Source organism: Ruditapes philippinarum, unplaced genomic scaffold, assembly GCF_026571515.1.
Source record: "Ruditapes philippinarum isolate M1 unplaced genomic scaffold, ASM2657151v2 ctg738_1_1_1_1, whole genome shotgun sequence".
Classification (NCBI taxonomy): domain Eukaryota; kingdom Metazoa; phylum Mollusca; class Bivalvia; order Venerida; family Veneridae; genus Ruditapes; species Ruditapes philippinarum.
Window position 1 is genome coordinate 407,731 of NW_026863645.1, and position 23,754 is coordinate 431,484.

The 23,754-nt window shown below is 32.1% G+C and overlaps 1 protein-coding gene across 1 annotated transcript in view; it reads left to right on the top strand.

Annotated features, from left to right (window-relative positions):
• Positions 1-23,119, top strand: part of LOC132722794 (BRCA2-interacting transcriptional repressor EMSY-like) — a 30,336-nt gene extending 7,217 nt beyond the window's left edge. The window contains exons 9-21 of the mRNA XM_060707356.1: positions 357-480; positions 1,236-1,382; positions 1,955-2,086; positions 2,535-2,659; positions 3,982-4,122; positions 4,856-5,051; positions 5,746-6,441; positions 7,589-7,815; positions 16,692-16,843; positions 17,748-17,830; positions 18,852-18,931; positions 19,357-19,521; positions 20,123-23,119. Coding sequence (XP_060563339.1) covers positions 357-480; positions 1,236-1,382; positions 1,955-2,086; positions 2,535-2,659; positions 3,982-4,122; positions 4,856-5,051; positions 5,746-6,441; positions 7,589-7,815; positions 16,692-16,843; positions 17,748-17,830; positions 18,852-18,931; positions 19,357-19,521; positions 20,123-20,185 — 2,331 coding nt within the window. The 3' untranslated portion in view covers positions 20,186-23,119. The remainder of the gene's footprint in view (positions 1-356; positions 481-1,235; positions 1,383-1,954; positions 2,087-2,534; positions 2,660-3,981; positions 4,123-4,855; positions 5,052-5,745; positions 6,442-7,588; positions 7,816-16,691; positions 16,844-17,747; positions 17,831-18,851; positions 18,932-19,356; positions 19,522-20,122) is intronic.
• Positions 23,120-23,754: the final 635 nt, after the last annotated feature.

The following is a 23,754-nucleotide window of genomic DNA, read 5'->3' on the forward strand; positions in this document are numbered from 1 at the left end:
GATATAGATTTTAAAAAAAATCTTTTTTGTGTCAGAAACTAAAAAAACAAGCTTAATAACCTATATATTAGATACTTTATTAGTAGTAATTCTAGTAGTATAATATTATAGTAGTATTCTTAAAAACAAACCAAAAAAAGAAAAAGAAAAAATTTAAAGACCTGGAAATTTGATTCTTTTATGTTGCATTGTCTACTGATCTGCTAAAAAAGTAAAATACGCTGATAAAAATGGCCCTAGCGTTTTAGGAATATTTTTCTCCTTTTTCATAGGCTCAGATTTGCAGTATAGGACAATATGGCCCCTTCGTCATGCTAATTACTTTAAAATAAATGACAATGTTACCTTATTCATAGGTACCATCCCCTAGACCTGGTATGGTGATACCGATGAGTCCACAACCGGTACAGCCCTCACCACAAACTATACAGGGGATCAAACCTGGACCGAAACCTACCATACAGATCAGGCAGGAGGGAGGTATTTATTTAGATGCTCATTTATTTTTTATAGTAATAAATTATTATTACAGTCAAATCTGTGAATAAAGATCATCAAAAGGAGATACCATACATGACCTTAATAGACAAGTGGTCTTTAATGAAGTTTTCTCTGTTATATTTTTAATCTATGAAGGTTTGTCAAAGAGTGGTCTTTAATGACATAGTGGTTTTTATTTGGAGGTAGTCTTTAACACTGGCTGAACTGTCATTTCATTCAAAACTTGCTGGTTTTGTCTACATTTAAACTTATGAAAAATTATTATTTTATGTCATTAGGGAAAAGTTAAATCCTGCTTTGGATGTGCTTGATGTTGATTCTATTACTATCATTTAGTTTTAATGGATTTTACAAGAAAGAATCACACTTGGAATTTCCATGCCTTGTGACAACCTGTTCTTTCAAACAGGTTTTTTTTAATTACTATTTTATTGTATGTTTGTCTATGATATATAAACACAAATAAATGTTGTTGTCATTAAGCATAAATACAAAGTACATAAAAATGGTTTGCACCAAAAGTTATACCAACATTATCTGGGGTCCTTCCCTATAGTATGATTTTACTGGCATTGTCGTAACATAATAACAAAACCCACTCAAAGAAATAAAATTTTCAGATAAAAATACTGTTATAATAACCCTATTGTGTTGGGATTACTTTAAGGTATGAGGATTATCCCCTCTTACAATAACAAAAGTACATTTGGACTACTTTTCTGCTTCATTTTAAGGTATGAAGATTATCACTCAGAGTGTTGGAAGTGGTACAAGCAAGATACTACCCAAACCAAGTGGTACCCCAGTTGTTGTAGTCAGTGCTGGAAGCAGTACACAATCTTCCGTTGCTATGGTGTCAAGGACAGGGTCATCTCTCACAGGTAACAAACTTTAAAACTTTTTGAGTAAATAAGTAAAGCTGAAGTCATAGATAATAAAAAACCAAATGTGTGCTTTCTCATTCTTCAAATAGCGAATGGTAAATTTAGTCATGATATTCCTAAAATTATGTTTTCTGTCAGTTTAAGCCATCTTGATATTCTTAAGCCAATTTAATCATTTGCAGCCAATTTGCTTGTTGGCACCTGTCAGAGTGAGCCCTGGGTTTCCAAGTGAATATTTGGATGAGATTGTAATGTATTTGTTGTGATATACATGTAAGCTGTTCATTAATTCAGTCTTATTTTCGCTTAAAATTTATGTAACTGTTTCTTACTGTGTTTCTGCCTTAGTTGTCTGAACATAATTTGAAATCAACAATGAAAAGGTGATCACCAATTTGCATTGGTGCTTACAATTTCATCTTGTGTATAAAATATTGAATGTAATAGAGATCTTGTGCTTTTTTTTTCAACATGCTTAATTTATTAAAAAATGCTAGGGCTTGTGTCCTAGGATTAAGTTTATTGTGATTTGTTTTTGAAGAATATTAATGTTATATATTTTACAACAGCTGGTACAAAAGTATTAAACATACAGACACAAGGTGGTAAGATTATAACGGCACCAAGGGGTTCCAGTGTTGTGACAGTTAATCCTAAAACTCTACATTTAACTGCTGTCAAAAATGCTGCTGGAATTTCAGGTAAACAGATCCAATTTAAAGATATACTATGCTCATCTTAGAGTAAAATAGTTCTTTCCAAGAAATTAATTGAAATCTTTGTAATTCTTTCTGAATATGTCTAATTTTATTAAAAGAATGTACAAACTGTGTGTGAGAAGCTGCATATCCTATGATAGGTTAAGTAAAGTTGGTCCTTTCTTAACAAACTGCCAGTTTTTTTTAATGACACTATATATTCTAATTGTATCTAACTATGTGTAGAGTATAAAATATAAGCTATCTTCTTTGTGTGTAGTCAAACCATGTTTACTCTATATTTACAAAGAGACTGTTTAGCAATTGTCAATTGTTATAAATATAAAATTTGAGCATATTGCCATTGCTATGATTTCTTTATCAAGTTTTATTTTATATAATATCAAACCTCATATATCTACTGTGATACTATAAAGTCATTATTTTACAGGTGCTAAACCTAATGTGATAGTTGTACAGAAGACCCAACCTAGAAGACCCGGGGTACCAGTGACACCTGGTACTAGTACTGGTGGGAAACAAACTACAGCAGTTATATCTAGCCCTTTTGAAAAGGTTAATTAGAAAGTTTACAGCTTCAATACAGAATGTATAAAAGAATAATTGAACACAGGCATGAGAAAACAACTTTTAACTTCATTTTACAAATGATGTCAAAAGATATTAACATTGTCAATGATGTTAAAAATAAAAAAGTAAATTACCCTTGAAATACATATGAATAGGTAACGGTAATAAGGAAATTTCAGAAGTTTCGCGTATATTTATTTCAAGGACTAAAGATTTGATCTTAAAGAATTTGAATTGAGAATTTGAAAAAATACTGAATGGCATTAAGTGATACTTTCTCATTTCTGACCATTTAAGATTACCTATATAAAGGCACCTTCCTTGTAAGATTGATAGTTTCAAAATTGTATTACATGAATTTTGAATTTTTTTAATCTCTTCAAGTGTTCATTTTTCTGGTAAAATGGTTTAAGTGGTAATATAAACATATAAAATGATATTATGCATTTAAACCCAGTCTATGTTATAACCAACCAATCAAGAAAATGGCAGCATAGCCAAGTGGTTAATACATCATACTAGTAATCTATGGAATGCTGGCCATGTTGGTTCAAACCCCGTCAGTGATGTGTCTTTGAGCAAGAATATTAACATAAGTTGCTTAAAAGAAACGGATTTGAGAGTGTTTTCAATAAGCTTATAGCTTTCTACACAATAAAACTAAAATAAATTAGTATAAACTAAACTTATCAAGAAAGTAACTATTAGTATGCTCCTGATATATTAGGGTGTATATAGTACATAACATGTTTGTCTGCTTTTTTTGGCAACATACTATGGTTTACATAGATAAAGTCAACATACAACAATGTTCTTATATGATTTAATCTTAGTGCCAACATACAAGAGTGTTATTGTATGATTTGATCTTTGTGTCAACATACAACAGTGTTCTTGTATGATTTAATCTTTGTGTCAACAAACATCAGTATTCTTGTATGATTTAATCTTAGTGCCAACATACAATAGTGTTATTGTATGATTTAATCTTCATGTCAACATACAACAGTGTTCTTGTATGATTTGATCTTTGTGTCATCATACAACAGTGTTCTTGTATGATTTGATCTTTGTGTCAACATACAACAGTGTTCTTGTATGATTTAATCTTAGTGTCAACATACAACAGTGTTATTGTATGATTTAATCTTAGTGTCAACATACAACAGTGTTATTGTATGATTTAATCTTTGTGTCAACATACAACAGTGTTCTTGTATGATTTAATCTTAGTGTCAACATACAACAGTGTTACTGTATAATATATTCTTTGGGTCAACATACAATCTTGTATAATATTATTTCAGGAGTTGGTGAGTTTTTTACAGAAACAAGACCCAACAAAGCAATATGTTGTAACAACAACTACAGCAAACATTGGTAGATCAACAGATACACAGAGAAAAGTTATAGTCACTACATCAGGTCATGGAGACCTTGCTAAACAGGTTTGTATATAATCATATCTTTTGCATGAATGTTTTCTCCAGTTGTCAAAAATGTACACTTTCCCTATTTGATCTGTATACAATCATGAGCCAAGGTTATAAAGAATATTCTAATCTCAAACTCAGATCTCGGTATTTTGATTGGTCAAAAACAGATTAACCGATGAAAATCCTTAGAATCGAGCTTGATCTCGGGAAAAGGTTTTATAACCTTGGGGTCATATCTTTTTGTGTGAAAGGCTGAATGTAGGCTGAAAGTAGGTTTTTTGACCAAAAAATGAATCTCTATTTGATATTAAAAATTCCCGAAAATTTCTATATAGCAGTTCCACTTAGAAAATCGTTTGTCATTGAATTACTTATGTCAGTGGCATAAAGGAGGAGTACAAAGTAAAAGGAACAGTTACTAGGTAGATGAAATCAGGACAAGTGTAGCATCAAATTTTTTTAAAATAAATTTGTGGGAAGAAGGAAATATACAATGCCAAAGTAATGGAAGTAGATATATTTGACTAGCTTTGGGGAGAAGCTCCAATCGAGCTTTGGTATCAGAACAAGATCAGGGGGTGTTAATCACCATCTATGATGGTTTTAATTAAATTTGTTATAATGGATGAGCTTTTGTCTTTCATTTATCAAGGATTATTTCTGGTTTTTGTGATTATGGTGCTTTTGTTACTGTTTCAACCATATTATGAAAAATTCATCATCATGTTATTTTGTAAATTTACAGATCAGTCAGTCACTGCAGAAATCAAAATCTGATACTTCACAACCCTCCTCTAATATCTTACAAGACCTTATAACAGCTGCTGGCATTGTGCCAGATGGTAACCAAGACAACCAATCAGGGGAAGTCACTCTTAATCTGGATGAAGCACAGTTAGCAGCCTTGACATCTGTTGCACAGGATAGTACACAAACTAAAGGTTTACAAACAATATTTTCTTACAGATAAGACAGTGTCTATTCTAGGATTGGGGATGGGGTGATTCACTCATATTTTTGAAAATTGCCCCTATTTTTTCAGAGGCAGGGGGATAATTTTACATAGAGAAAGAAGAAAAAAGATGAACAAATGTAATAAATTCTCACTTTTTGATAAAAATCCCCCCCTGTTTTTCGAAACCTAGAATAGACACTGTAAGAACATCCTGATAATTAAAAGATTTTATACTCTCAGGAATGTTTTCCTTAGAGCATACAATTAATGTTTCATCCTTGTCACTTTTCCATGCTTTAGTCATACTAAAAAGTACGGTTTCTTATAACACTTTCATTTATGTACTTTAAATATTAATTTTGGTTAGTTTCTTGTTGATTGAGCAAATGTCTCTGAGGCAAAAAAAAACCCAAAGAAAACAAAAACAATTCATCATAGTGAAATCATGTTTTAGCATAGTTAATGCCACTTGGGGAAAGTAATCTTACACACAATTTTATTAAGAAGTGAAAAATTTTGATTAGTGTTCTGCAGTGATGATTACTCAACAAGATGTAAGCAAAAAAGCTGTTATAAGATGTAGCAAAAAAGCTGTTGAATCTAGGACACCGTTATCATGTTCATGGATAGATTATAATTTGTTTTTGAGACACTTTGTAGATATAATGTTTGTTTTACAGTGACAACATCTATGCCAAATAATGAATGGTTTGAGTATGACGTCACAGATGAGCAGGGTAATACATATACCCACACGGCCGAGTCGGCTGACACCGCAGCGGCCATACAATCATTATTAGACATGCAAGCTAATCAGACTGCGGCTAAACCAAAGGTGACGGTTCAGAGGTCGTCCAGTGTAGATCTGAGTCAGTTATCTGATCATCTTAATCAGCAGCAGTTTTATACGATCGAGCAAGCTATGAGTATGTTGAATCAGAGTGAGAAAGACACTGCAACGTCATATATTCAAAGTGAGGCTCAGAACGTAGTGGCAGGTTTGGATGACAGCGGGGACGAAATTCTTACTGCAGTACCGTTGTCATTACATCAAGACATTCAAACAAGCACTGTAACCACGGCATCTCAGGGGAAAACCCAAGAGCCTGGTGGCGGTGACCTTGACCCTCAGACTGGAATGTTTTATGTGCAGAAAGGTGGTACAATAAGTGGTATTAAAATTGCTGATGGACAGCAAGTTATAGTGAGTGGTGACGGTGACGCAAAGAAGTACGATCTCTTAAGTAGCTCATTAGCTCAGGCACAAATTGACCTTGACCCATTCCAGTTTATAGATGATGGTAACCAAGGTAACAAGACAGTGGAAAGCTCATCTAGTGCACCTGTACTTAATGAAGTATTAACTACGGAGACAGGTTTGTTTATTCATCTATTAATTAATAAATTAAATTTAGGTTTTGCTGACAAACAATTTAAAGCAGAGTAGTTGTTTATTGAAATTTTATTTTATGTTGTGATTTTCCATGTTGTGATTTTCCTTTAACAGGAAGTTTGTATTTGGTCTTCATGGCCTATTGTTCAAGACTACAAGCTTGAAATCATTTGCACCTAACTGCTATTTGTAGTCTTTGGATTCTTTCATATGTCCAGCTAGCTAACATGAGTTGACCTTGATATACACTTGCCTTAAATGATTCTTTTATATATTGCAGGCCCTGTTAAAACTAAAAGGCTGCTTCTCCATGGGAAAATTCTTTAAAATCTTTCAGTTTTCCTTTTTAATTCAGTTTATACCAAGTTTTTTCTTCCCGTTTGCTAAAATGATGTGTTATTGACTTATTGTAACCGAAATCAAAGGGAAGGACCCAATACCTGTACAAGAACAACTATCTGAGGTCTACCTTTACCAGCTTGGATGTTTTGTTTTGACTGGCCTTAACAGTGTTGATGTGGCTTTAAACTTTAAACAAAATAAAAAAAGGAAAGAAAACAATAAAAGTTTTCTTTTGTAGAATGTAAAAAAAAAAAACACCCCACAGAATGTCTCCTTTGTTTAGGCCATCCTTAAAAAAATGTTTGTTTGCAGTAATGTGACCGACTCACAAAATTTGCCCCTTCTCAAAATTTTTTTTCATGGTCAGGATAAAAATATTTTTTTTAAATCAAAAAATTTTACCTTGTGCTTTGTTTTCGTTCTTTTAAAGGTTAATAGAAGAAATAAAATGTAGGTCTTATTAAATTAGAATTCACTTATCAATTTATTAATTGTTACCAGATTATCAAAGCATATATTGTCCAGCATTTTGAAATTCCATGTTTTAATATTTGGGAGTACAGTTAAATAAAAAAAAAAAATCGACCTACCTACCCACTTTGAAAATTCTGGGTCGGGTTACTGCAAACGAACATTTTTTTAAGGATGACCATAAATAGATAAATTAGAATAATAAAATAAGATTTATTTCTTGATAATAAATAGTACAAAGAGTTCTATGTCATACATTTTTCAGGATATTTTACTTGATTAAGATGAACAATAAATCACTTTGTTATAATTTACAGTGTCAACAGAGTCAAATGTTGGCAGTTCTTTGCTCGGATCCTCTTCCGACTCGATGTTGATACAGAAAGTTGTTGGTACATCTCCTATCACAACTTCCACACCAGCCATACGTATACAACCGAGCACGTTCATACCTATACAAGATGTCATCAAATCATCTACCGTTAAAACATCAACCATTGGTATTACATCTACTAAACCTGTAAGTATAATTCACCAATCAAATGTAACATATATCATGGTAGTTTACTAAACACTGATGGTTTAATTTGTATCAATGCAATGAAGTGGTAAATATGTTTACCTGTGTCGGATAGCTTCAAGTCTATATTGGTCACAAATTATTGATTTTACGGCAGAGATACATAAATGTTTGCAAGTGGTGATATCATGATTTGGAGTCAAAGCAGTATAGGCCATTCATGGTCCTTAATGCGTGTGAACTCTCCCACTTTTAATTAGCTTTCTGCAGCCATATTTTCAAAGATTTTTCTTACAATAAGGAATGTTTTCACAATTTTAAGAAATCTCCCTCTTTTTGATATCAGAACTTTCTTCTTTGTTCATTTCAAATTCTAAAATCTCCCTCTTTTTTGAAGGAAAATCTCCCACTTGATTATCAAAAAAAAAGTTCACATGTATGTATGGATTGTGTGATGTTAAATATAAATCTTGAAATTTTTTGGGTACTTCAATAAATAAAAATGGAAAAAACAACAACAAGAAAAGACAATCGTGCATTTTCTTTTTTATGAAAGCAACAACAACTTCATGATCAGTAAAACCTGATAAATATAAGATTGACCATGAACATGTTAATTATAATGCAATCAGACCTGGGGTAATCATTAACTGTAATCATTGATTTTGTAATTGATTACATGATTACACTGTAATCATCATGTAATTGATTACCTTGCCCAAAACTGATTACATTAATTGTAATTAATCAATTACAGCTTTAATTCAGTCAGTAATTATGATTACATTTTGATTGACATTGATTACTTTCAGATTTAAAAGGAAACTATTTAAGTTCAAAGGATGCCTTTATTTTACATTATACAGTTTAACGTTTGTTTTTAGCTCACCTGTCACAAAGTGACAGGGTGAGCTTTTGTGATCGCTTTTCGTCCGGCGTCCGTCCGGCCGTAAACTTTTACTTTAAATGACATCTCCTCATAAACCACTAAGCCAATTTCATCCAAACTTCACAGGAATGTTCCTTTGGTGGTCACCTTTAAAAATTGTTCAAAGAATTTAATTCCATGCAAAACTCTGGTTGCCATGGCAACCGAAAGAAAAAACTTAAAAAATCTTCTTTTAAAGAACTCAAAGAGCTAGAGCTTAGATATTTGGCATGAAACATCTTCTAGTGAGTGTCTACCAAGTTTGTTCAAATAAAAGCCCTGGGGTCAAAATTGGCCCCGCCCCGGGGGGTCATTGATTTTCCCTATATGCATATAGTAAAAACTTAAAAAATCTTCTTTTAAAGAACCCAAAGAGCTAGAGCTAAGATATTTAGCATGAAACATGTTCTAATGGGTGTCTACCAAGTTTGTTCAAATAAAAGCCCTGGGGTCAAAATCGGCCCCGCCCCTTGGGGGTCATTGATTTTCCCTATATGCATATAGTAAAAACTTAAAAAATCTTCTTTTAAAGAACTCAAAGAGCTATGGCCAAGATATTGAGCATCAATCATGTTCTAATAGGTGTCTACCAAGTTTGTTCAAATACAAGCCCAGGGGTCAAAATTGGCCCCGCCCCGGGGGTCATTGATTTTCTTTATATGTGTTTAGCAAAAACTTTAAATCTTCTTTGAAAAAACCCAAATAGCTAGAGTTTAGATATTAAGCATGAAACATCTTCTAGTAAGTGTCTACAAAGTTTGTTCAAATAAAAGCCCTGGGGTCAAAACTGGCCCGGCCCCAGGGGTGTCATTGTTTTTAACTATATTTGTATAGTAAAAACTTAAAAAAAATCTTCTTTTGAAAAGCCCAATGAGCTAGAGCTTAAATGTTTAGCATGAAACATCTTCTTATGGGTGTCTACCAAGTTTGTGCAAATAAAAGCCCTTGGGTTAAATTGGCTCTGCAACGTTGGGGGGGGGTGGGGGTTGGGGGGGCCTATATACAGGTGAGCGACCTCAGGGCCATCATGGCCCTCTTGTTTAGTTATACAGTAAAAATCCTCAATTAGACTGATAAAAGTGAACATTCTTATCATTGCTTACATACTTTAAGACCATGGTCTACTTCAGTCATTTTGTATGAATAAACAATATTGTTTATTTATATGTAATCTACAAAATACATTATTAAAGAAATTCAAAGATGCCTTTAATTTATACAGTATCACAAAAGGTAAAACAAAAAGAATTTTTAATTCAAAAAAAAAATGTGCTGAAAGCAAACAGAACCCACCAAGAAGCCCTTTTACTTTTTTATACAAAACCAATACAGTTTTTCAACCTTTAAAATCAAGTTCATGCTAAAGAGCAACAGCAGAACCACAAATTTGATCTAATTAGGTGTTGCCCCAATCGGTCTAGACATAAATTAAAACAAAAATTTTGGGCTGTATATAATTGGTGGTCTTAAAAAGTTGAATAAGCCAGGACCTGTGTGGTATAAATTTGGATCATGAAACCCATTTGACGTTAAAAGAATCTTTTTAAAAATGGTCTTAATAGCAGGGTGGTCTTAATTCTAGGGTGGTTTAAATGTACATTCAATGTGATCAATTATCAATCAATTACTCTCTTAAAAGTAATTGTAATTCAATTGATTACAGAGGCAAATGTGAGTAATCAATCTTAATCAATTACAATAAAATCTGAAAGTAATTGTAATTTAATCAATTACTGAATCAATGTAATCATCCCCAGGTCTGATTGCAATAACAACATGATCAGTATAGAACCTGTAAATATATAAGATTGACAGTGAACATGATAATTATAATGCAATAACAACATGATCAGTAGAACCTGATAAATATATAAGATTGACCATGAACATGATAATTATATGCAATAACAACATGATCAGTAGAACCTGATAAATATACAGATTGACAGTGAACATGATAATTATAAAGTGCAACAACTCCATCAAAATCGTTCATTCAAGTTTGTAATTTATTGATAAACAAAGTCATGGTTTCTCAAATATGTTGAAGTGTCTGAGTTCCCTTGACTTGTTAACACACCTGTCAATTTCATTATTATGAATAAAATTATAAAATGCATGTACATATATATTGATTGAGACCAAAACTTTTGTTGGTTTTTTTTCTCACTTTTTGCCAGATGACAGACTATAATATTTTGTATGAGATAAACGAACCATTCTGTGACTGAAATTTCATTTTAAGATGAAAAAAAGACAACCCCAAAACATTAAACATAAAAAAGTGGATATAAACAAATATTTTCCAGACAGGTTATGGTAAAGAAGTGGGGGAAAAATCAAAATACTGAATCAAAAATAGAGATGACCAAGAACTAGTTAATGAGAGCTGAGATAAAATTATCTTGTTATTAAGTCTGACAATGAATTTCTTAACACAAATATATATTTTTGTTGTGTAGTTATTTATAGCTCAATTGTTAAAGCTGGTCAGGGTCTATGCCAGTTGCTTTAATGTAGAATAAATATCTGGAAAAAGTGATCTCTAGGAAGAGTTAAAAAGTTTAAATAAAAACAGCAAAATTACATGAAAATTGCAGACTTGGTTTGATTGAGTCTGTACATGAAGGATAATCCTCAGTGTCTATTCTAGGAATTCAAAAATAGGGGGGATTTTCCCCCCTCTATTTCAAAAAAGGGGGCAATTTTCAAAATCAAGGGGTGCCAATATAAACTGCCAATCTTAAATCGTCTGCATTAAGTTTACACTGAGGCGTTCAACCGATGAAATATTTAAAACAAAAATATTCATTTAAGGCAGCAGAAGTTGTCCTCCCTTAATTTATGAATGAAAACAAATTATTAGAGAACTGTAGCGATTGTTTATCAAGGGATTGACAATACAAACAATCGACCTATCTTTTACGTCTAGATCGTAGCCAGGGTCTTTCAAATAGAAAGACCCTGTCGTAGCCAAGCTAGGATTTCTTGATTATTTACTACACTAAAATGGCGCCCAACTGTCAGACCTAGCACACTAGTTCCGGTAGGTACGAAACATTCCGTTAATTTCCGTCAACTCACGTAACCAGTACCATACGGTACTAAATTATTATAATGAGCTTACAATTTCCGGTGTAAATGTAAACAAAACAACCAAATAAAATGCGAGATGGAATAATGCTTGCGAGGGATCACTTTGTTTCCAGAATTTTTTTACGATTTTATTAACTTTTTTATAGATGCGCGATTTTCACTCACATGATTTTGAATTGTGCGCAATCTTTGAAATATTAGCGTGAATCGTGCAATCGCGCGTCCTAGAATAGACACTGAGGATTATGAAAAAGTGCAACCTCCCTCAGGGCCCCCTAGCACTGGTTTGAGCGTTACTCAATTCTAAAAACTTAAAAGTGCTTGACTTAATGATCCTGAAGAACCAGAAAAATGAGTCTCTTTCACTGTTTTTACAGAGTTCACATAATGATTTCACATTGCAATTATTACCTCTCCTGGCTGCCAGTTTGAGGTCATTCCCAATATATTATATGCTTAAGATAAGATAAAAAGTTCTCATAATTTTATCATCTTCATGAAAATTGATAAAAAATCTTTTACATATTGGTGCTATTATGATATTTTGCTGCATATGTATAAATGGATTCACAACAATCGTAAATCAGCTGTTAATTCATCAATAATCAATATTTCATTTATAAGTATGTAATAAATTGAATTATTTCAATGAAAAAGCATAAAAGTAAACAAGTACAGTTGACTTTCAATAAGTCAAAATAGCTTTACTCGAAATTACGCGTTAGTCAAAGAATTTCTAAAGTCCCATCAAATTTCCTTCTTTATCTTTGTATTTTAACTTTTCTTAGGTCAAATTTTGACTTACCGAGACTCCTGTTTAGTCGAAAAGAAAATTTGGTCCCGTCAATTAAACTAAAGTCCAACATATTTTCGTCTCAATTAGTCAAAGTGTAAAAACAGCCGACTGATCAAAGGTCGGCGATATCAAGGTGAGATGTTGTCTCATGTGATTCACTTGTTGAATAGTAAATATAATTACCGGTCATCATGTATTATTAACACGTCGTAAAAGCGGCTTTAATCGGTTTTAGGACTTTATTGGTTTTAACAGTTGGATAACTAAATTAAGATTTAATCATCAATTCACTTCAATTATTAGATAAACTGTTGTTGAAATAAATGTGTCATTGTGTTTTTATTGTAATGAATTGAAATGAGTGCTTTACTGATGAATACTGACAAACTTGCATTTATGTCATTGCTACGAATGTTTGTGTTTATGTTCCACTATTAATATACATGTACATGTATTAAATTTTGAATAATATAAATTTCTTCATTTATAATTTGTAGTTGTAAGTGATTTTCTGTCATTTCAACGGTTAAATATTGCAGCATTGCCGCTATCAAAAATCACAAACCTACTTCTTTGCGCATTCAATCAGGCACATGTACGAATGTCAACGAAACGGCAGATCCACGTTACTCGAATTCCGTTTCTCTCAAAGTAAAATGCCCAGTCCCTTGAAATTCGAGTTACCGAGAGTCAACTGTATATAACAAAAGAAATAAATACATAAATTGACAGGAAATGTTTTATATATTAAATTAATGTCACAATTATCCAATGAAAAATGAAATTACAGAAGTGCTTTTTATTTAAAAAAAAAAAGCTTGTACACTTTATTAAGCGAATAAGTAAGTAACGAATGCCGCATTCTATTGTGAATGCTGAAATTCTGTGTATTCACTAGATGTTGTTTTTGTTGCGCTTGTCACAATGTCAAATATTTGATACTTCATGGTTGCTGCCTTCTTCTCACATGTCCTGAATTTGGAAAATATCAGTAACAGTTGCATCTGACTTTCTTTAAACCACATAACATAGAGAAATGGGTCCAGTAAACAGTTCACCATCGAGATACCTTCCAGTGAAAGACGTACGTAAAGGACCTCGAGGTTCATGAATTTGATGTATGTTAAGATAAGTGCATACGTCAGAGAAGTTATTAAGATCACCAGTAAATAAATGAGTACAAGCGATGTGGACTTGTAGCTCCGCAATAAATTTGCCGTTGATGCAAATGATATTTTTCTTTTCTCGGTATTTGCAAGTTGTCTGCTTACGATGTTGAATATCCCCCAGTAACAGGTCATAGACACGGCAAGAACAAGAATAACGAGTGAAGCGTAGTAAAATGTTACAATTTGGTTACATAGTCCCGCTTGAACAAAGACATAATGTGACTGAAACTTCATGTAGCAAAATCCGTATCTGACAGTCTGAAAAACGATGATTGTTGTTAGCCAAAGTGTAACAGCTATTCTACGCAGAAATGTTTTTTTGCATCTTTTCATGTATACCATAGGCTTTTTAAACATCATGTAACGCTCCAAAGACATCAATGCCACTGTTACGTAGGCTAACTGTAAAAATTGTGTGGACAATACATTTATACTTGTATTATAAAGCGGGTTTTTAATAAATTTTCTCACCGTGATCGCTGTTATATAAATTGAATCAAAACATAAAAGTCCAGTTGATAGAAACTTTGCCGAATAAGGAATCCTTTTTGTACGTCTGAGAGCTGTGATGGAAAAACTGCTGATAATAACAGATACTAACCACAGACAGACATACAAGATAATCACGTAGTCGGGTAAATTCTCAATGAATATCTGGGTTTCTTTATTTTCATCCGTATTAAATGCTTCAACAAATACAGTCTGCTCTTCCCTTTGTTTTGACTGGTTCCCACTGTTTGAGATATTTGAGAATTTCTCCATTATTTGACTGCTCGCATAATTCGAAATATTCTTTAACTCTGACACTTGACTGGTTCCATTTTCAGTTAAAAACATTTCACTGTTCATATTAATTTTCTTGATATTTTAAATATTCTCTGATTTTCCTGTCCATCTCTTTATTTCTGTTCCCATATGTTTTTTCAATAACAAACTCCGTGGTGGTATGAATTATTATATATGATTCATAAAGTACAGTAGTCATGATTTTATATGACCGATTAAACACGTTATTTGCTTGAAAAAAAAAAAGGCGTTGTACGTCATCTTAATAGTGTGTTGCCATTCTCTCTACTCAAAGATGTGCAAATAAATAATGATGTGATCAGGTTTGTAAAAGAATGTTGAAAACCATACTGAAAGGAAGACTAATTGTGTAATTACATACATGAATAAAATGTTATTTATTTATTACTGGGCAACAAAGGGTCAGTTATCATCAAAATAATTGTTTACAGACGTCACTGGTGAACAAACTGTTAAAACGTTTTGAGATACAAGAACACGTTATAGGTAAAAAATGATTCTCTAAGTTATGATTATGAAACACCTTCACATGATGCTAATAACTTATGATTTTATATTATAATTGTGCATGTTATTATTGTATGGATTTGTTGTAAATTGTCATGAATTGTGATAATTGTAATCCTGATTCAATTGTTTGTTGTATATAACAAGTTTGATTGTTCAGGGAATATTCCATGTGATGGTCATTTCATACCTATGGTTATAGTGTAATAATACATAATGATAATAATATAATAATACATTATGATAAATCCAACGATGTGTAATTGCTGAATAAAGAATTGAATTGGATCGAATACAGGTAGGACTGGTGAATGTTTGTGTGTCTTTTAGCAACTAACCAAACTGGCAGCCAAACTGGTTTTAGGGTAATAGATGAAATGATGAACGTTTATTGACTTCGTGTCATAAACTTTAAAAGTCATGTACTTGCAAGACATTGCTTTAGAATGAAAGAGTTGTCAATTGCCCATTATGATCTTCATAGGGTCCACTTCGTAGGGTCCATCTAACAATTTCAACTTCAAAAGAATAAACCTATATTACAACAAAGAAATTATCTAAAGACCTCTGACCTTTGATTTGATTTTGTATACACTTCTGTCAGTCTTTACAATTATTTTTGTATGTGAATCTCAGGGTTTTCATTTTCATCTGAGACAATATATGTGCCAATGAAAATAATCGATTTAGGGAATGTTTAGGGGAATGTTTCAAGCTGAAAATACAACCCAAATTTTTAATTTTTCAATTTTAATAGAAAGATTTTTTTTAATTATGAAAAAACCTGCCAAATTGGAAAAAAATTTTAAAATTTTAAACCCTTTCCTACATGGGAAAAATCATTGAGCCAGTAATTTTGATTCTTTAAATAAGTGGTTCATGTATTATAGAGTTATTTGGCCCCCCGAAAAAATCCCTTTCAAGCATTTTTTTTTGTCCCTGTTAGGAAAAGGTTCATTTCTTTAATTATTGCCCCGTGTGAAAAGTAAAAAAAACAAAAACCCCATTTAGGTATTAAAGTGGGAATTAAATTTTTCACTTTTTTTTTGCTGTTTCGAAAAAAATTGTAAATCACCGTGCAGGGGCCCCTAAAATTTGTCATGGATAAAATTTAAAAAAACCTTTTTTAAAAACCCTTTTTGTTTTATTAAATTATTTATTTTAAAAATTTTTGTTTTTTTTATATATATAAAAAGTGGCGTAAGTTCAAAACTTGTTCCAATGTAACGGTAGGCCCCGCGGGTTTTGGGCACGGGCATTTTATGAAAATGGAGGGTTTTTGAGGGCAAACAACTCTCTGATAAAGGCGGGGCTTTGTAACTTTTGTTGGTTTTAGATTAATGGGAAAATAGCCCCTGAAAAAACTATTCCCCTGGTGAAAATGAACCCTTTTTAAAAGTTTGAAAAAAAAAATTTTTTAAAATCAAGGGGTGATCAGGGATAATTTGGATTTTAGTGTTTGATTTATTGGGGGCCAGTGCAAAAGGGGTTTTCATACTTGTTTTTTAAAATTTCTTGTTATTATTAAAAAAAAATTTTTTTTTACAAAGGATGGGGTACAAGTTTTTGTTGATTTTTTTTAAACTGGTAAACTCAGACTACTGACACTCAAATAGAGGGATTTCAATCATTAGATGCCAGTGCTTTACCTGGTAGACGGAAAAGAAAAGTATTATCAGGGGAAGAAATAGCTAGCTCACCCCCTGCTGGAAGTGGTGCCCCAGGGGGTTGGGTGAGAGCAGCTCTAGGGTAAGTGATGGATTTAAAGATAAATAAGGAATATTACATAGGTGTGCTATTCTGATTGGTATTATCACAAGTGTTGATTGTGTAAAGCAGTACTCCCACTCACCTGTGAAAAAATAACTTATAACTAATAGAGAGAGCTGTTGTACCCACCAGGGTATTTGTGTCACAGTCTCTGTCACACATCGGTTAAGTTTTTGTGTGCAAGTTGATATCTCCAAAACCACTGAAGAGAATGGGTTGAACACTTATTTTGGAGCATAATAGGAGGTTAGATCCATTACTGTAACACAGATTTTGAAAGAAATTTCTTAATTATCAATGCTTTTATTTTACTGTCAAGCACTGCAGGGACTACATTTAGGGTGGAGTTGGGCATGATCTTTTCACTTGACTGATTGAACGGAAGAGCAAAATTTTGGTTGCCCAAAAATTTTTATGAAAAAGTATGACATATATTTCACTTCAGGATAAATCTACCTGAAGTCAGATCTAATTGTGTAATTTGACAAGATAAGGACATGCACTGAAGTGTGGCCATAGCTAGAAACTGTCCTTTTGTTTAGTGTATTAAAATATGGAGTGGTAAAGTTGATAATCGATAACTTTTGTAACCAGTTTGTTGTAGTTGTTTATCTCTTGTTATTGCCATTACTAAAGATAGTAGCTAATTTTGACCGTATGAAATAGCTATTATAATCACACATGTTGGGTGCATTGATTGGTCACAACCCTGAAACCTAGCTATAATACGCAAACCTTAACCAGTCAGTCTAAACTGTAGTGTTTTTTCATGTGACATGCTTTTAAATATTATATATTTTATATTATAGTATACAGTTATTGTATGTGATAACTGATAAGCAATATGTTGTTTTAATGTATGCAATTTAATTTTGTTTTTCAGGGTATTGAATAAAGTATCCAAGTATCGAGGTTTGAACAGAGATAAAAATGATTTAAATGCAGCTACATGGTTCACTCAACCAGGTAAGACTGGTTTTGAAAAGTAAATAAAGTTCGTTCAGCCATTTATATTACAGTGATGTAGGATAAAATTGTAGTCTTTTTCAAAAATGTTAAATGAACATCTTTTGAGTACCCACAGTGAAGATGTTTTAACTTTATACACTATGATTTTGAAACTTAATACTTTACCCATTACCAGATATACATGTCTTAACACGTCTTTTTCATCCCCGTTTTTTGTTGTTGTCTCAAATGGTGAAAAAATGCCTTATTTATGCCCCCAACACTTGTTTTTGTTTGAGAAAAGTTGTTTAAAAAAGTGATCACTTTTTCGACGCTGCCCTCTATCCAAAAGATACATCAGAGATATCCCCCTTCTGTTTGGGGATTTGAAAGGGAGAAGCAGCCCCCCTCATTGCCAAGAAAATTTTGGACTTGTGAGAGGCTAAAAAATTTCCCAAGGTCAATCATAAAGTAAAATGTAAACATCTCTGAAAAGCCTTTGACTCTCTTTCAATCCATTTAGAAGTTGCAGCACTTTAAAATCAATTTGGATGGAAAAAATCAACGCAAAATAGTGATTTTCAGCAAATTTGAATTGTCCCCTCATTGCCATGGTAACAGTAAATTTAAGACTGGCATTTTTGTTACAAAGGCAATGGTCCAGTCATCATTTGTGCCAAGTTTGATTAGTATTGAAGCAGTGTTTATAGTTTTATAGCAATTTGAACTGGTAACGGGAGACTTTTCAATGAAAACAGCCATTTTTCACAAAATGCTAATGAAGTAATGGGTTAATTAATTTAGATCACAGACACTGTCAAGGACTTGAGTGTTTTTACAACCTTCTGCATTTCTTGAATTTTTTTCATGGCTTCTGTTTAACAATCAAGCATGCGGAATATATGTAAGGGTTGGCATTTGCAATGTTTGTTTTACAACTTTTGTTATTTTCCTGGGTAACATTTGTTCCCCAAGTTATTTATCTTATCAGATTTCATGCTGTAATTGACTGAAAGATAAATTTTGACATGTTTTATAGTGGATCCAGCTGATGCCCCAGATTACTACACTATTGTAGAAAATCCCATGGACTTTGGAACTATCAAGAAAAAACTTGAAGTAAGTGTATGCATTGGTTACTTTACAAAAGTTTTTTGATTATAGTGTAAAATAATAGAAAAAAAAAAATCTGCTTGTGGTAATTGGAGTTTAATCTACTGACTGAGAAGTGATTAAGGGGTGTCAATGGCGGAAATGGTTAAGGTCATTGAACTCAAAACATGAGTGTAAAGTTACCTGATCATGAAAACTATGGCTTGCCCCTGATGGGGGGTTTGAACCCATGTGATTAACAATCATTAGATTTCTAGTTTGATGTGTGAACCACTTAGCCACACTTTTAAGTTTTTAGTCACACTGAAGATGGTGTGGTCATTCTTTCTTAATTCATCAATGTACCTTACAATTTCCTGTCATTTGTTATTTGCTTATTATGTAAATATGTTGTATAACTTCTTATACATGTATATGATATATTATTACAGTCGTGTAGATACGATGAGTTTGAAGATTTCCATAGCGACATGATGTTAGTGAAAGATAATTGTTACCTATATAATCCGGAACAAAGTCTCGTGCGTAAAGATTGTGACGAGGTATTCAGTTTCTACATGTCAGAGCACGAGAAACTCATGGAAAAATGGCAAAAAGTAAGTTTACTTGTTTTTGTAATGTTTTTTCAATGAAATAATTCAGTTTTATTCATACTTTTAAAAGGTTACTAATTAGATGTCTAGCATTTGCATGTGATCTTCCAATATAAATTATTATTAAATTTATTCTTTTTTGAATAAAACTTAATTGCAAATGTCCTTTATTGTTTCTTTTATATTGTAAATTTTTTTGTGAGTTTTAAAGTATAAAAAAAAGATATTAATTTTACTTTTTTCATATTTTAATGAAAAATTAATCTGAAGCTGGTAATTACTAAGAAGAATAGGTAGAATCTTGTCCACTGCTGTCATTGAACACAATAATTGAAACAGAGCCTGTACTATTTTTAATTAAGCCATGTTGTATGACCTTCAAGGTCTTAACATTTCTTTATTTCACTAATTTCTTTATCTCACTAGTTAAGTACGAAAATGATTTAATAGTTTGAATATGTTAAATTTATATTGTTCCTTGTTGAGCTCCTTATGGAAGATTGATATGCTGTCCGAATGTTTTCTTTGTTAAATAAAGTCTATATTATTATTATTATTATTATTATTATTATTATTAACACGAGCACTTTATTGACTATTTCAGACTCATATTGGTTCCCCAGTCTCCAAGAAACCTCGGACAGACAGAAGCCCTATCAGACCATGAGTTTATCTGGAATAATATAAACATTTACATCAAATAATTATACAGTGCTTATTTGTTACATACAAAGATTTTTAGTGTACATGTATGTTTACACATGTATGTTAAAGCTACATGCCTTCAGATTCATACTAATTTTCATGAAAATTTTAAAAATGTATTTAAAAGTAAAATATTGTGAAGCTAAGATAGTAAATGACACATTGCAAATGGCACTTACATTCTATGTAAGTAATTCAAATGAGGTCATAAAAATGCAAAAATATTCTTTAGTTTACTGCATTAGTCACATAGTGTAAATATAGTGATAAATACTGCAAAATCAGTCATTAATCGCACATAATATGTAAATTATGAATCTTTTTACCTTTCTTAAAATCTTCGTACATTTTTCCTAAGTTTGATTTTTCTTGAAATATTTTAGCTCATCTGGAGGCATGCGGCTTTAACTTTGAAGCTGACTTAAATCATAGAATATGATTTTTGTCATCTGATAAGTTTTTTGTCCGAGATAAACAACAATTTCTTAGGTACAGAATTTGTTTTGTTTGTCTATTGCAGACAATTTAAGTTCATGAGTGCCATCTGATCATGGTCTGGAACTTTGCACTGTTCAATTTTCAGTCTGTAATTATCATGAAATTTTTCTGAAAATTATGACTTGTTCTGTCCAGATTGAAATGGGAACGAGTGAGACTAAAAAAAAGTTTTGGTGCACCACATTAAATACCGTATTCTGGTATATACCGGACAAGACGCTTGAATGGTATAATGCTAAAATCTCGTCTTTTTGCCCACCGAAATGTACTTTAAGAAATCTAAGTCATTTCATTTTATATATAATAATGAATATAAACTGTAAAGTTTGTTGAAAAAGAAAATTTTTTTCTACTTTGTGGTCTTGATTTCTGCAAGCATCTAGAGGAAGCTCCAGTGCTGCCAACATTTTAATGAGTTAAATCTACATTTAAGATATTTAACGTTCTATAGTTTAAAACTACAGGTATATCATTACAGGTGTACAAGCTTTAAAACGGTGTCTATGATTAGTTTTATACATACTTAAATGATAGTTTAGGATATATAAATTGTATACATGTATGTGTTGTGTATGTTTTTATTAAATGTTGCCAAAATGTGTTCAGCTATTGAAAATAGCAGCAGGTTTTTATATCTTGTCCAATTATGTATGTAATTTTACACTTTACCAGTCTAGTTCTACAATTTGTGTTGTTCCCAGTTAAAAGAAACAGCAAATAATGCAAGAGAATTCATTGAAAAAATGGTGCAATTTTTAGTCCTGAAAACATTAAGTGTATTAGATTTTCACAACCTTTATCTTAAACAGGAATTGAAATGTGTATTAGTATGAAATATTTGAAATTTTCTCAAAATTTGAACAAATATTTAAGTCAATGAGGTCTTGGCTCATATCAAATTGATTTTATTTTCAAGAATTTATTCCAAACCATTTTCCTTGACCGTTTTTCCCCACCTTACATATAAGGGTCATAACTCATTATTATGTCAATAAGGTCTTTACTTAAGTTTGCTTAAGTCGATTATTCGAGAATTTAAACCTTCAATTTAACTCCTACATCATATAATTATTATAATACTGGATTTTTTTCTTCAGAAAATGCTATCCTTAATATTTTCCCTGTATAATTAATTGTTTGCTTACATAGATGGTATTCTTTGTGGACAATTAATAAGTATGTATTTTAATTAATTCTTTTGAATTATTGTTGATTACAAATGCTGTATTATGGGTGTAAAATATTGTTGTTCATTGTAATTTTACACATAAGACTTTGACTAATATAGTCTTTTAAATCTATTGTTACTGGATATTTTTAATTAATGATAAATTCTTAAACCTTCTTATATTATATATACCATACACAAAGTAATTGTTATCCAAATCTTTTTAGTTTATTTGTAAACGAGTCACATGAAATTAAATAGAACCATCATAATACTTCAAGTTTTGTTGAAGGATAAATTCATTGTGTGTAGTAACAAAATTACTGGTTAAGTGATTCAGTTGCTCTAGAACAAAACTTAAATGTTTAGCCAATTAAATAACTGCACTTTGTTAGCATGAAGACAAATTACTTCATAAAGTTGTTTCTTTTTTTATGCCCCCGCCATGTAATGGCCGGGGCATATAGTGTTACCCTGTTCCGTCATTCCGTCCTTCCATCCTTCCGTCATTCTGTCATTCCGTCATCATCAGTTTCCGTTCATTATCTTAAGAACGGTTGGACACATTCAACTCAAATTTGACATATGGATATGTCATGAGAAAATACAGGTCAAGTTCGAATTTGGTCATGGTTCGATGATTTTTGGCAGAGTTATGCCCCTTTTACTTTGAAAATAATATGAAATTTCAGTTTCCGTTCATTATCTCCCCAACGGTACAACACATTCAACTCAAACTTGACATATGGATATGTCATGAGAAAATACAGGTCAAGTTCGAATTTGGTTATGGTTCGATGATTTTTGGCAGAGTTATGCCCCTTTTACTTTGAAAATAATATGAAATTTTCAGTTTCCGTTCATTATCTCCCCAACGGTACAACACATTCAACTCAAACTTGACATATGGATATGTCATGAGAAAATACAGGTCAAGTTCGAATTTGGTCATGGTTCGATGATTTTTGGCAGAGTTATGCCCCTTTTACTTTGAAAATAATATGAAATTTTCAGTTTCTGTTTATTATCTCCCCACCGGTACAACACATTCAACTCAAATTTGACATATGGATATGTTTTTGGAATGCCCAGGCCAAGTTCAAATTTGGTCATGGTTGGATGATTTTTGGCAGAGTTATGCCCCTTTCACTTTGAAAGTAATATGAAATTTTCAGTTTCTGTTTATTATCTCCCCACCGGTACAACACATTCAACTCAAATTTGACATATGGATATGTTTTTGGAATGCCCAGGCCAAGTTCAAATTTGGTCATGGTTCAATGATAAAGCCCCTTTCACTTTGAAAATAATATGAAATTTACAGTTTCTGTTCATTATCTACCCAACAGTGTTACATATTCAACTTTAATTTGACATATGGATATGTCAAAGGAATGGGCAGGTCAAGTTGGAATTTGGTCATGGTTTGATGATTTTTTGGCAGAGTTATGTCTTTTTCACTTTGAAAATAATATAGATACATCTTAGGAATAAGCAGTTTAAGTTTGAATTTGGTCATGGTTCAATGATTTTAGACAAACTTATCTTTCCTGAATGTTGGAAAAATTTTGAACTTTCAGTTTCAGCACTCATTCTTTTAGCCATTATTTTGGCTACAAATATGCAATATGCTATTTCTAAAAGGTTAAGACTGAATAATTTCAGTGCCTTGAACATTGTATGGAAATGGTTTGTGTTAACATTGAAAAGTTTTAAGCGCTTTGAACTTAAAATGAAAAAAATAATTAATGCACCATCTGAAATTTTGGCTGCATGCGGGGGCATCCGTGGCATGATGACACATTTCTAGTTGCAGGATTTTTTAAGCCCATTTACTGTTACCAGATTATGGCATGCGATTTTAG